Raw genomic sequence first — 14,604 nt, forward strand, 5'->3', positions numbered from 1 at the left:
CGCGAGAGGGGAAGGGGTTCGGCAAAATCTCACCGTACCCCATTTAAAGCGGGCGGGGTGGCAATCAAAATCTCTCGTCAACTTTTTAATTCAGAGAACACACATTACTATAATGGATAACATTTTGTTTTATAAAATGTATGCCGCGCCACACAGAAAGTGCCCCAGCCTTTGTGGCCTCTCTGAAGTGAAATGAATGCTTTACACGTCTGCATGCCTGGATTTCCCAGATTTGAATGAAGTGCCGCACAAGTGTGAAATTTCGTTTCGGGAGTTCCCCCTGCAGCACTGGCTGAAAACAGAGTGTCAGTCAATGAGTTAATCGTGATATTCTGCATCTCATATAAAGCCGATGTTATTGTGTTCGACACGAATTTGTATCAACATTTTTAAAATGCATATGTAAAGCAGCATGTCGACAGACGAGTCGAAACACAAGTGCGAGCAAGAAATTATCCGTTTGTGGAAGGAAGCTACGATGAAGTTCACCGACAAAAAAATCTCTTAACGATCGTACAAAAAGAGACTGAAAACCTACATAATCGTAAGGCTCAAGGAAATGTACAAACGGTGTTGTCTTTCATCTGCAAAAGCAAGTAAAGGTTCAGGACATTTAATGTATGTAACATGTGAAAGAAAGGTCAGTTTTTTAGGGATCCGTCAAAATGGTTAATACTACGTTCGTAAAGCATTTCTGTCTGTCTGTCCCTGTCTGTCCGTCCCACCGAATATTACTCAGGTTTGTTTGAAATAAAATGTTTTTAATCGCGTGTTAAAACACTGTTTAATATACTATATAAATAAAACTATTTTTTATTAAAGTGTTTCAATCAAATACATAAATTTCCGTTTTTATTAATTTTTACCAGCCTGCGCGGCAAACATCTCTAATGAGGAGGGCGACGGGGCCCTTCTACATCTCACCATGGGGGAGGGGTTCCAAAATTAAAAAGAAAAAACTCACGTAATTAATGTGCGTCCTCTTAACGGCAGGTAACCGGCCGATGTGGCCGAGAGGTTCTAGACGCTTCAGTCCGGAAACGCGCTGCTGCTGCGGTCACAGGTTCGAATCCTGCCTTGGGCAGGGATGTGTGTGATGTACTTAGATTAGTTGGGTTTAATTAGTTGTAAGTCTTAGGGGACTGATGACCTCAGATGTCCCATAGTGCTTAGAGCCAATGGAACGGCAGGCAGCGCATGGGACGGTAAGTCTCCAGTCTGGCTGCTGCTAGTCTACGACCAATGGTAAGAGTTGACACACAATGTTTCAGGGAGTCCATTACGTGGCAGGCACAGATGCGAAGTGGTTACCATGTGCTTGGTGCACAATACGGCGATCCTGCCTTGTGGTGGTCAGACCAGAACCTTGACACGTATGCCTGCCCTCACGTTTCCATGCATTCCAACACTGGACCATTGTCACATCAGAATTCCCCAAAATCCGCATACTGCTCGATTTGACCAATTGGCCCCTTTCAAACTGTCAGGTGCTGACAACGCTGTCTCACACGTGTACGCGGCACCTTCACGTCCTTCGCAGTAATAACTCAGCAACTGACGCTGTTCACGCCATTATATTACTTACCAGACCTGGTAACAACACTGAACAAGGACAACAGTAATGCACGCTGGTGATCGTTTTACTTGTCACAAAGAATGCAGCTCTAATATTCTGATACCCACCGATTGTTTGTACCTGTACGAAAATCACATTCAGATCCGATCAGCCGGCCAGGGTGGCCGAGCGGTTCTAGGCGCTACAGTCTGGAACCACGCGACCGCTACGGTCGATGGTTCGAATCCTGCCTCGGGTATGGATGTGTGTGATGTCCTTAGGTTAGTTAGGTTTAAGTAGTTCTAAGTTCTAGGGGACTGATGACCTCAGAAGTTAAGTCCCACAGTGCTCAGGGCCATTTGAACCATTTGACATCCGACCATATCTTCTGGGTCATTCACTTATTTGTCAGTCTATGTATGTTCCTATCTTTCTGAAGTTAGATATAGAGGAAAACCTCACAAGGGGAGGCAACGACCTTGGGATCACAGGTCTACTTCAAACATTGCACACCTTTATCAAGCCTTTAAAACAAGACGATGGGCAAGTAGTAAGGTGCGCTGCTCTGGCAATTCCGAGAAAACCGCATGAGAAGTTTTATGCGTCTATTATGTACCTGATATATCTGCGCGAAGGGACCGACCGCAAGAAGTCACTGTAGTCAAACAAACGCCGTCACGGTAGCTGAGCGTGTTCGTTCAGAGAGCTGGCTACTCTCTGTAATAAAAAAACTGAGAAGGGATCAACAACGAACTTCAACGGATGTCATACGACCTCCGCTATGACCGAATACAATAACTGAGAAGGGATCAACAACGAACTTAAACGGATGTCATATGACGTCCGCTATGACCGAATACAACGAATAATAAAGAACAAAATGAAAAAATGCAAGCAATTAGCGTTCGCCGTGGCAGGAAAGATTAGGGCGAAGCGACGGTTCGAATCCCACCAATACAGAGGGCATGTTGGGTTGCAACAGTGGCGTGTAGGCGAGTATTATCCTGTTGAAAAACACCCCTTGGAATGATGATCATGAATGGGAGCACAACTGGTCGAATCATCAGACTGACGAACTAATTTGCAGTCAGGGTGCGTGGGATAACCACAACAGTGCTCCTCCTGTCATACTAAATCGCATCCCAGACCACAACACCAGATGTATGTCCAGTGCGTCTAAACGCAAACAGGTTTGTTGTAGGCCCTCAACTGGCCTCCTAACCAGCACACGGCAATCACTGGCACCGAGTAGAAACAACTTTCATAAGAAAACACAACAGATTTCCACCGTGCTATCCAATGAGTTCTCGCTTGACACCACTGAAACGCAAATGGCGGTGGTTTGGGGTCCAGGGCGTCTGGCCCGGAGCTGTTCTTATAGTAACTGATTTGCAACAGTTCGTAGTGTGACAGTGGTGCCAACTGCTTCTCAGATTGCTGATTCAGTACGACACACCATAGCCATAGCCATACGACGGTCTTCCCTCCTCTCAGTAGTACCACGTGGCCGTCTGGCGCCCGGTCTTGTTGCGATTGTGCGTTCTCGTGGCCACGGCTGCGAACGATCGAGCACAGTTCGTACCAAGTCTTTCTGCAGTATCGCAAAAGGGACATTCAGTTTTTCGTAGTTCTGTAACATGACCTCGTTCAAACTCAGTGAGTTGCTGATAATGGCGTCTTTGTCACCTTAAAGACATTCCTGACTAACATGAACTCACTACGTCCTGCCTCAAAGGTAATTAACACTCACGACTACTACAACATATATTTAAATCAAATCTGATTTGTATCCTTCTAGTGGAGCTACTAGCGCCACTCTTATGTTACTGGGGCGAAATTTAAATAGACATCATCTTTGAGATGTAGACATACGGGTAGCATCTTTGGTTTATGTAGCACAACCCCATCTTGGTGTTGTGATTTTTTTCAGTCAGTGTAGAAAACAGAGAAGCTAATATCAATGACTTCCTTTCTTATTTACCGTACGAATTTTGGAAAATCTCAGAGAATGCAAACAACACGAATATCTTTGGAAATATGCTAAGAATACTTACGCTAAATATACTTTAATCGCGTGAAAATCGTGTATAACAAACATCGTAGTACGAACTAAACATATACCAGATAATGTAACCGGATAAAATACAGGAATCTATCTGCACATATCATGTATTAAAGACCCCATCCGCGTTTTTCTGTCTCTTTGTGAAGACTAATGTGAAGAACAACCGTACGGATTTTGATACTGTTTTCAACGTTAAATAGACTGATTTACGAGGAAGGTTTTGTGTATATAATTTGTAAGTATTTCGTACCAGTTGGCTCATATACGATAATTTAAAGTCCCCCACCGCGTTTTTCTATTTGTATGTCAAGACTAATCTCAGAAAGTATTGTGAGGATTTAGATTGCGTTTTTCACTGATAGGTAGTCTGATTCACGACGAATAATTTATTACAGACAAGTCGTCGTGTCGTATATACTTCGTGCTACCCCTGCGAAGCCGAGGTGGATCGCTAATACAGTACTAGAAGAACTAATCTAATCTAATCTAATCTAGAAAAGAAATACTTGAAAGCTGAACACAGTGTTACTTATTTAATTAGATACATAGGGTTGTTTGGGGGAGGAGATCAGACAGCGAGGTCATCGGTCAAATCGGATTAGGGAAGGACGGGGAAGGAAGTCGGCCGTGCCCTTTCAAAGGAACCATCCTGGCATTTGCCTGGAGCGATTTAGAGAAATCACGGAAAACCTAAATCAGGATGGCCGGACGTGGGATTGAACCGTCGTCCTCCCGAATGCGAGTCCAGTGTGCTAGCCACTGCGCATTTAATTAGATATGAACATATTTTGGTTTCCAAAGAATCATCTTAATAATCCAAGTTGAATATTGCGTTTTAAGGACTAGAATGTCAGTTTTAAGAAAGAAGTTATTCTTATTTTTTTCGTTATTTTCAAAATTGAAGTATTTCATTGTTTTGTGTTACTTGCTGGAGAGAGGTCTACTAATACCAACTTACGGGGAATATTTATTTTGAAGAGCAAAGATTTTATCTTTGTTCTAAGAAACGAAGAAATTTTAGTTTCAAAGTAAAAAATAAAGAAAACAAAAATGATAAAAGAAAATATTTAAAAAGTTTCTGGTACTGCCATTGATTTTTTTCGTGGTGGGGTTACTAGACAGAGGTGCATTTAGCACTTGAGGAACTGCTTGAGTGAGAAGTATCGGTTTCCAGGTCTGGGAAGCCGACAACGACCGGTAGAGCGATGTGCTGATCCCACGGTCCTAAATATCGCATGTAAATGATGCCGCAAGGCAGAGGGAGACACGGTTGCCACTCAGCACCGGATAGCTGAGCTAGTATACCCACGGGTATCCACTTCGGGGTGAGGTGTTGTCCGAAAATGAATGATGACTGCGTCCGCGCAGCCGTGTTTACCTGTGACGTTGTCTGAGGCGCTGTCGGCGCTCCCAGGCGGCCACGGAGGTGAGCACTGCTCGCAGGATCTCCGCGTCGTTTTGCTCGTCGGCCGCCTCCTGCGCAGCCGTCGCCCACGGCGATCCACCGCACTCCGCCTCGAGAGCTGCAACACGCAATACGCCAGTCGTAATCTCCGCGTCGTAGTCGCTACAGTGCAAGCTTGCGCAACAATATACACTACTGGCCATTAAAATTGCTACACCACCAAGATGACGTGCTACAGAAGCGAAATTTACCCGACAGGACGAAGATGTTGTGACATTACCGTTTCAGAGCAACGTGCTGACATGAGTAAAGTTTCCAACCGATTTCTCATACACAAACAGCAGTTGACCGGCGTTGCCTGGTGAAGCGTTGTTGTGATGCCTCGTGTAAGGAGGAGAAATGAGTACCATCACGTTTCCGACTTTGATAAAGGTCGGATTGTAGCCTATCGCGATTGCGAGTATCGCGACATTGCTGCTCGCGTTGGTCGAGGTCCAATGACTGTTAGCAGAATATGGACTCGCTGGGTTCAGGAGGGTAAAACGGAACGCCGTGCAGGATCCTAATGGCCTCGTATCACTGGCAGTCGAGATGACAGGCATCTTATCTGCATGTGTGTAACGGATCGAGCAGCCATGTCTCGATCCCTGAGTCAACAGGTGGGGACGTTTGCAAGACAACAACCATCTGCACGAACAGTTCGACGACGTTTGCAGCAGCATGGACTATCAGTTCGGAGACCACGGCTGCGGTTACCCTTGACGCTGCATCACAGACAGGAGCGCCTGCGATGGTGTACTCAACGACGAACCTGGGTGCACGAATGGCAAAATGTCATTTTTTCGGATGAATCCAGGTTCTGTTTACAGCATCATAATGGTCGCATCCGTGTTTGGCGACATCGCGGTGAACGCACATTGGAAGCGTGTATTCGTCATCGCCATACTGGCGTATCACCTGGCGCGATGGTATGGGGTGCCATTGGTTACACGTCTCGGTCACCTCTTGTTCGCACTGACTGCACTTTGAACAGTGGACGTTACGTTTCAGATGTGTTACGACCCGTGGCTCTACCCCTCATTCGATCCCTACGGAACTCTACATTTCAGCAGAATAATGCACGACCGAATGTTGCACCGAGCAACTGGCTCGTCACAATACGCCAGTCACTAATCTTGGTGAACTGTGGTATCGTGTTGAAGCTGCATGGGCAGCTGTACCTGTACATGCCATCCAAGCTCTGTTTGACTCAATGCCCAGGCGTATCAAGGCCGTTATTACGGCCAGAGGTGGTTGTTCTGGGTACTGATTTCTCAGGATCTATGCACCCAAATTGCATGAAAATGTAATCACATGTCAGTTCTAGTATAATATATTTGTCCAATGAATACCCGTTTATCATATGCATTTCTCTTGGTGTAGCAATTTTAATGGCCAGTAGTGTACAAGAATCCGTACAGATTCAGAATCTCCAGTGTGTGGGTTCTTCTGGACGAAATTTATGCTCACAGTTCTTAGCCTCGTTTCTCTTCTACATCTATATATATAGACTCTGCAAGCCACCTTATGGTGTGAGGGGGAGCAGGGTTCCCACTCACTCTCTCTCTCTCTCTCTCTCTCTCTCTCTCTCTCTCTCTCTCTTTCTCTCTCTCCTCCCGCCGCCTTTCCCAAATGACCATGGGTACAATTAATGTTGGTAAATCTCTGAATGGGCTCTAATTTAATTTCTCTGATTTTCTAGCCATCAACATTTTTAAGATGTATATGGGAGGAAGAAATACATTGCTCGACTCATCAAGAAATGTATGTTCTCGCTCTTTCAGTTGTCAAACATAGTATCTCTAGGTTTTCTTAATCCCCATTATTTACTGTCTACCTAATTGCCCATGGCACACTCATTTACCCTTTCAAACATCACGTAGAATTTCCTGATCCCTAACATTTCGTTACTAAAAATTTCCTTCCTACAATGTCCAGTATAATCAATCAACCTTAAACGAATAAGATGCGAACTACTGCACTCAGTTTCAACCTGGAAGGTTGGTAAATATTTACCCTTATTCTATATTAACTGAAGCAAAAAAGAGGCGTATTATTGTTAATGGTATAACTGAACTACAAAGTTCCAATTAAGGAAACGTAAAGCCAATATGAAAGAAGCTAACTTTTTATTTTAGCGGTTAAATTCCGTTAATATTTATAACTTTTATATAGATTAAATAAAGCACTCTAGAAACTACCAAGCTGCCCCCATTGAAATCCAATCACATTCGTAAACAGAGCCTAGAGTCGCAATTCCCACTCCAATGTAACGCCTGCATTTCATCCCACCCAACGTGGTACCAGGCACGGATCAAAGGCGAACGGAAGGGTTATGGAGTACATGACACTCCACCTCCACAAAAAAAATCTTCGTAAACGCATTTGTATTTTTACATAAATCAGTTTTCAAATTTACCAGTACCTTTCAGAAAATAAAGTAGTACCACAGCTAATAGTTTAAAGAATAGCAAGGAGTTATAGAAACTTCAGACTATACTGAACTCAGGAAACCTCTCAGTTGCAAGGACCTGCTCACATGGCTGGGATTCCAGACATACTGTCTGCAAAGAATATACCAGCTAGGAAAAGATGCCCATTCACAAACTCACTGTACCCGCCGTCAACAACAAATGTGACATTTATGAGTGGACAGGTAGGAATGGCAAACCACAGGAAGTTGAGTAGGGCAGGACAGACCCTCCACTACGAAAAGAATATCAAAAAGGCCGACTTCCCAAACGTAAGGTGGAAACGTACGAAATAAACAGCATTCCTATAATTTACATACTCACAGAGTCATAGTCTACAGACCTGTATTCACAATCGAACTGCTCAGCGACATACTAATATTGGTGAGTGTAAACTACGATTTTATATTTTGTAAATTGTGCTAGCGTTTAAGTTGCTGTTATACGAGGGGACCTAAAAAAGTATTAATATGTGATGCATTATTATGGCAGACCAAGTAACTTATATGAAATGCTGCACTACACTTCAAAATGACACGAACACGTGACACAATTTTTCAATAGAGTCACCAAGTCTATGTAAACAACGGTCAGAACGTTCTACTCCTCGACGATAGAAATCCGCTCCTTGGTCAAGGAGGCATTCTAGAACCACCGTACGAACGTCCTCATTGAAGGAAATCCTGCGACTGCCACGAATCAGTTCCTCAGCTGTTTGGAGATTGTCGTCTGTGATTAGTGTCGATGGCCTGCTTTCCGAATAAACACCACCTACGTCTGTGCGGCCTTGGTCAAGTTGTCACCATTTCACTACGACTGGACGCGACTTTATATTTGGTCGAACATATCGCCAGAATTTAACCGTGAATCTCTGTGCTATGTAGACTGTTTGCCCACAAGAATCATACTGTCCCGCGTACTTCAACTTTGTAGTATGTTTCCAGCTACTGCTCACGTTGTATTACACCTGTTATCCGTACCGCAGCAGTGCTGTCGCTGCAGGAAAACCAGAATATGACAATGCACCACTCTTGCTACGCAGTGGCCTTACCGTGGGACGACATGTGTAACCTACTTAATGAAGTTTGTGCCACATTAACTTCTCAAATTTTCGGACGAGACTAGAGATCAACGTAAAGATCATTTCCGCCCTTTTTATTGCTCATGAAAACCACACACTGCATGTTGTACCACCATACAGCGAGACCTTCAGAGGTGGTGGTCCAGATTACTGTACACACCGGTACCTCTAATAGCCAGTAGCACGTCCACTTGCATTGATGCATGCCTGTATTTGTCGTGGCATACTATCCACAAGTTCATCAAGGCACTGTTGGTCCAGATTGCCCCACTCCTCAATATTCGGCGTAGATCCCTCAGAGCGGTTGGTAGGTCGCGTCGTCCGTAAACAGCCGTTTTCCATCTATCCCAGGCATGTTCGATAGTGTTCATGTCTGGAGAACACGCTGGCCACTCTATTCGAACGATGTCGTTATCCTGAAGGAAGTCATTCACAAGATGTGCATGACGGGGGCGCGAATTGTTGTCCATGAAGTCGAATGCCCCGCCATTATGCTGCCTATATGGTTGCACTATCGGTCGGAGGATGGCATTCACGTATTGTACAGCCGTTACGGCGCCTTCAGTGACCACCAGCGGCTTACGTCGCCCCCACATAATGCCACCCCAAAACAGCAGGGAACGTTCACCTTGCTGCACTTGCTGAACTGTATTTCTAAGGCGTTCGGCCTGACCGGGTTGCCTCCAAACACGTCTCCGACGATTGTCTGGTTGAAGGCATATGCGACACTAATCGGTGAAGTGAACGTGATGCCAATGCTGAGCGGTCCATTCGGCATGTTGTTGGGCACATCTGTACCGCACTGCATGGTGTCGTGGTTGCAAAGATGGACCTCGCCATGGACGTCAGGAGTGAAGCTGCCACTCAGCCTATTGCGCACAGTTTGAGTCGTAACACGACGTTCTGCGGCTGCACGAAAAGCATTGTTCACAATGGTGGCGTGGCAGTCAGGGTTCCTCCGAGCCATAATCCGAAGACAGCGGTCATCCACTGCAGTAGTAGACTTTGGGCGGCCTGAGCGAGGCGTGTTGTCGACAGTTCCTGTCTCTCTGTATCTCCTCCAAGTCCGAACAACATCGCTTTGGTTCTCTCCGAGACGCCCGGACATTTCCGTGTTGAGAGCCCTCCTTGCACAAAGCAACAATGCGGACGCCATCGAACCGCGGTATTGACCGTCTAGGCATGGTTGAACTACAGACAACATGAGCCGTGTACCTCCTTCCTGATGAAATGACTGGAACTGATCGGCTGTCGGACCCTCTCAGTTTAATAGGCCCTGTTCAGGCACGGTTGTTTACATCTTTGTGCGTGTTTAATGACATCTCTGAACAATCAAAGGGACTGTGTCTGTGATACGATATCCGCAGTCAGCGTCTGTCTTCAAGAGTTCTGGGAATTGGGTGATGCAAAACGTTTTTTGAAGCGTGTACGTATTTTATTGATATTACTAAAATCGTAAGCATATCTGGCACGTTAAAAGTGGACATGATGGCAATTAGTGGAGGTGATGGGAATTATTTTGAGGGTGAAGGGGGAGACAGTAACAAACTGTGGCCCCCTTCAGAATCAAACCCTGTACCTGCGAACCAAATCCACAGCACAAAAAACCTGAAAGGACTGTTCCACAGACACACCAGTCCATGCTAAGAACTGTTTACGTCTCAACTCCATCACAGATATGTGACCCTTTTTCTCACAACTGCCTTCCAAAATATCCATCTCTTTTAGCGATTCCACAGCCTTCATCAAATTGGCTGGCAGCCTCTGCATGCCATGGCGACAAAGTCCCAGAACCACTTCCACTTCATTCTTTCTCATCTAGGTATCTTCGCCTGATACCATTTCTGCGTTCCCATGTTCATTATATTTAATCCTACAACACCAAATCGATATTAGGAGGACAGCTAGATGCTTTCCTATCACTTCATCTGACAAATTACCTCCTTCAACTTCCCAAATCAACTCCTCATCCTACTCCTCATTCCGTTTTCGTGCTTTTGACCTCATTTCATTTGCTCATCTACCTGGAGCCTGTTATCAAGCCACCAGACATAACCCTCCAGTTGAAGTATAGAAACACTGACATCATCTGGTTTAATCTAAGCCACAAGGCCCACATATCAAAACAATTATCATCACACAGTGGTTTATAAGCAGCCGTTCCACCCATGTTGCATTAACGAATGTAACTCAAGAATGTCTTAAAAACGTAATATAATAAACAGTACAGTCTGCCTCATTTTATAGTGATTCGCAAATATGATTTTCTCTCTCTACTGCGTGATAATCCAACTAATATGAGAGTAGTCCACAGACCACTGTTGAGAACAGTGATACCTTACCGAAGGAGTTTTTTGTTTTTTTTGTTTGTGCCTCAATGGTCGGGTACAAGTCTTTCAATTCGACTCCACTTCGACGACTTGCGTGTCCATAATTAACCCCAGTTATCCAGTCGGGGAAAGGGGACCTACAGTTTAATGTAGAATCCAAAACACGTGTCGTTCCTGGCGACTTCTCATATTGTTGAGGTGTGAAGGCTAAATTAAAATAAAACTGAAAGTTTCCGTGGTCCGCCTGGGATTCGATCCCACGACCTCTCGGTATACAGGTACGCTCTTTATCGCTAGATGACCAAGCCCGATACCGAAAGGACGAAAACGTTGCATTAGAGTTTTAAGAGGGGCATTCAATAAATAATGGAACACATTTGTTTCCTTGGCCAATTTAGGTTGAAAAAATGCGGATTTTTTGTGAGACATCATGGAATATTCCCTCATCAGCTCCTATAGTTTCATGAAGTTCCTACAGGCGGCGCCGCTATACGTAACCTTCAAAATGGCGTCTCTAACGGTGATGCTTTCCAAGCAGACAGCTGTCGTTAAGTTTTTTGGCCGGAAATCAGAGCATCGTATATATTCATTGGCACTTGCAGAATGTCTATGGAGACCTGGCGAGGAACGAAACCATGGTCAATTGTTATGCGAGGTGTCTGTCATCATTGGAACAAGGTCGCGCAACCTATAAGATATCCCGTGTGCCGGCCAGCCTCACATAACTGTGACTACTACAACGTTGCAACGTGCGGACACTCTCATTTGAGATGATCGATGGGTAACAATCAAACACCTTGCTGCTTAACAGGACATCTCTGTTGGTGGTGCTGACACACCTGTCCGCCAGTTGGAGTACTCAAGAGTGTGTGCCCGCTGGGTTTGCTAGACGCCTAATAGAAGGACCATCTGTGCGTTACGAGAGTGATCATGACAATTTTTTGTCGAACATCGTCATAGGCGATGAACCATAGGTCCATCACGTTATCACGTCGAACCGGAAACAAAACGTTAATCCATGGAGTGGCGATATACTACCTCTCCAACGAAGAAAAGATTCGAAGTCAGTAACATCATGACGATGGCCTTGTGGGACTCTGATGTCCTCCCTCATGGTGCAACGATCAATTTTGAAGCGTACTGTGCTACCCTCAGCGTGGTGTCACCGCCAGACACCACACTTGCTAGGTGGTAGCCTTTAAATCGGCCGCGGTCCGTTAGTATACGTCGGACCCGCGTGTCGCCACTATCAGTGATTGCAGACCGAGCGCCGCCACACGGCAGGTCTAGAGAGCCTCCCTAGCACTCGCCCCAGTTGTACAGCCGACTTTGCTAGCGATGGTTCACTGACTACATACGCTCTCATTTGCAGAGATGACAGTTTAGCATAGCCTTCAGCTACATCATTTGCTACGACCTAGCAAGGCGCCATATTCAGTTACTATGAATGTATTCTGAACAGATAATATTGTGACTCATGTACCGTCAAGAGCGACGTTCATCATCAATGGATAAAGTTAATTATCAAACTAATTACGTCCGTTTTCTGAATTCTAATTCCTTGTCATGTTCCAGACCTCACGTCAGTATAGTCCTTCCCTCCTCACGCCAGCCTGAGTGAGCTAAAACGCGTGCATTTCGGCCTCCTCTAGTAACACGGCGTTGGCTCTTCTGCCAACACAACACTCAGGAAATTGCAAAAGTGCAAACGAACATCTTTTCGACAATAACGCAAGGCCTCACACTAGTCTACGCACCCGAGAGGAGATCACAAGACTTTCTTGGAACGTTCTTCCTCATACATCCTAGCGCCCTGAACTGGCACCTTCCGACTTCCATTTGTTTGGCCATTGAAGTTTGCACTCCGCAGGAAGCAGTACGTGGACGATACGGAGGTTATTGACGCAGCACGACATTGGCTCCGACGTCGATTGGTCCGTCGATTGGTCCGTTCCATCGACAACGAGGACAACGAAGACAGACACAAGCTCGTATTGGGTAGAGATAGGGAGAGAAATTGGGTGTGTCTTTTTCAACGGAGACATTCTCGCACGGACACAGTGGAAAATGAGAGCATATTGTCGTAAGCTCGATTTTTTCCCCCATGTTCACTCGACAGAGCCACAAAGAACAAGTACAAGAAAGATTTCGTGGTTATATGGTAATAGAAACTTGAGAGGCCAGCGAGCAGGCAGCGAAGTGTGGGACTGGTGGCGGCTCGTTCCCGGCGCTGGTGTGGGCTGGCGTGCCGCTTTCTGCTTTCTGCACGGCTACCAGACACTGGAGAGAGCCGCCGCTCATATCTGCCACATCTTCTTCGTCTTGCGTCACACGATGACGACCAGACATCCTTACTACATCCATACGCACAGCAAGTTGCAGAGGTCTTTAGCTTTCATTCCAATGAAAGTCAGGTTCCTCGCAGCTGTATTGTTTTAATTTCATTTTGATGTTTATCTCATCAGTGTGCCGTTAATTTTCAGATAATATTGCTTGTAAGTAGGCTGTTTAGGATTTTTTATTGGTAACGCCACGTAGCGCTCTGTATGAAAATCACTGGCTGTGCTGTGTGCAGTCTGTGGCTGGTTTGCATAGTTGTTTGCTATTGTAGTGCTGGGCAGTTGGCTGTTAACAGCGCGTAGCGTTGCGCAGTTGGAGGTGAGCCGCCAGCAGTCGTGGATGTGGGGAGAGAGATGGCGGAGTTTTGAGAGCGGATGATCTGGACGTCTGTCCATCAGAGACAGTAAATTTTTAAGACTGGATGTCATGGACTGATATATATATTATGACTTTTGAACACTATTAAGGTAAATACATTGTTTGTTCTCTATCAAACTCTTTCATTTGCTAACTATGCCTGTCAGTAGTTAGAATCTTTTATTTAGCTGGCAGTATTGGCGCTCACTGTATTGCAGTAGTTCGAGTAACGAAGATTTTTGTGAGGTAAGTGATTCATGAAAGGTATAGGTTATTGTTAGTCAGGGCCATTCTTTTGTAAGGATTATTAAAAGTCAGATAGCGCTGCGCTAAAAATATTGTGTGTCAGTTTAGTGATGATCAGAATAAGTAAAGAGAGTAACGTCTGAGTACGTTCAGTTTTGCTCAGCTGTTTGAAAAGCAAATAACGTAAGAGGTTTTCCAGCACAGTAATTCATAAATTTTTCTAAGGGGACGTTTCATCCTCATCTTCAGGTACCTGCTATGCATGCTTTATGAATCGAACGCCGTAAGAATCGTAATTGTCGTTCCATTAAGCGAGGCGCCTTTATCCTCCTCAGTGCTGAGTTTAGATTTAGTGAATGAGAAAATAATACTGGTGGTCATTGCATTGTTGTGGACAAAATAAGACTAAAAAACTAATTTTTTTAAGATAACTGGTGTTATCCAGCAAAATTTGAGGACAAGTTCTAAGCGAATATTATTTATGTTAGAAAATAACTAATAGAAAATACCGTGTAGGGACACGTACGGCACAAAAGCGTATAGGCCGACCTCGTCTGTTGACTGACAGAGACCGCCGACAGTTGAAGAGGATCGTAATGGGTAATAGGCAGACATCTATCCAGACCATCACACTGGAATTCCAAACTGCATCAGGATCCACTGCAAGTACTATAACAGTTCGGCGGGAGGTGACAAAACTTGGATTTCATGGTCG

At 45.0% G+C, this 14,604-nt stretch overlaps 1 protein-coding gene across 1 annotated transcript in view; it reads right to left on the bottom strand.

Moving 5' to 3' along the window:
- LOC126249547 (uncharacterized) overlaps nucleotides 1-14,604 on the bottom strand; it is a 385,639-nt gene that overhangs the window by 202,466 nt on the left and 168,569 nt on the right. Inside the window, exon 2 of the mRNA XM_049951212.1 lies at nucleotides 4,999-5,143. Within this exon, the coding sequence (XP_049807169.1) occupies nucleotides 4,999-5,143 (145 nt within the window). The remainder of the gene's footprint in view (nucleotides 1-4,998; nucleotides 5,144-14,604) is intronic.

This window comes from Schistocerca nitens, chromosome 3 (assembly GCF_023898315.1).
Source record: "Schistocerca nitens isolate TAMUIC-IGC-003100 chromosome 3, iqSchNite1.1, whole genome shotgun sequence".
Classification (NCBI taxonomy): Eukaryota; Metazoa; Arthropoda; class Insecta; order Orthoptera; family Acrididae; genus Schistocerca; species Schistocerca nitens.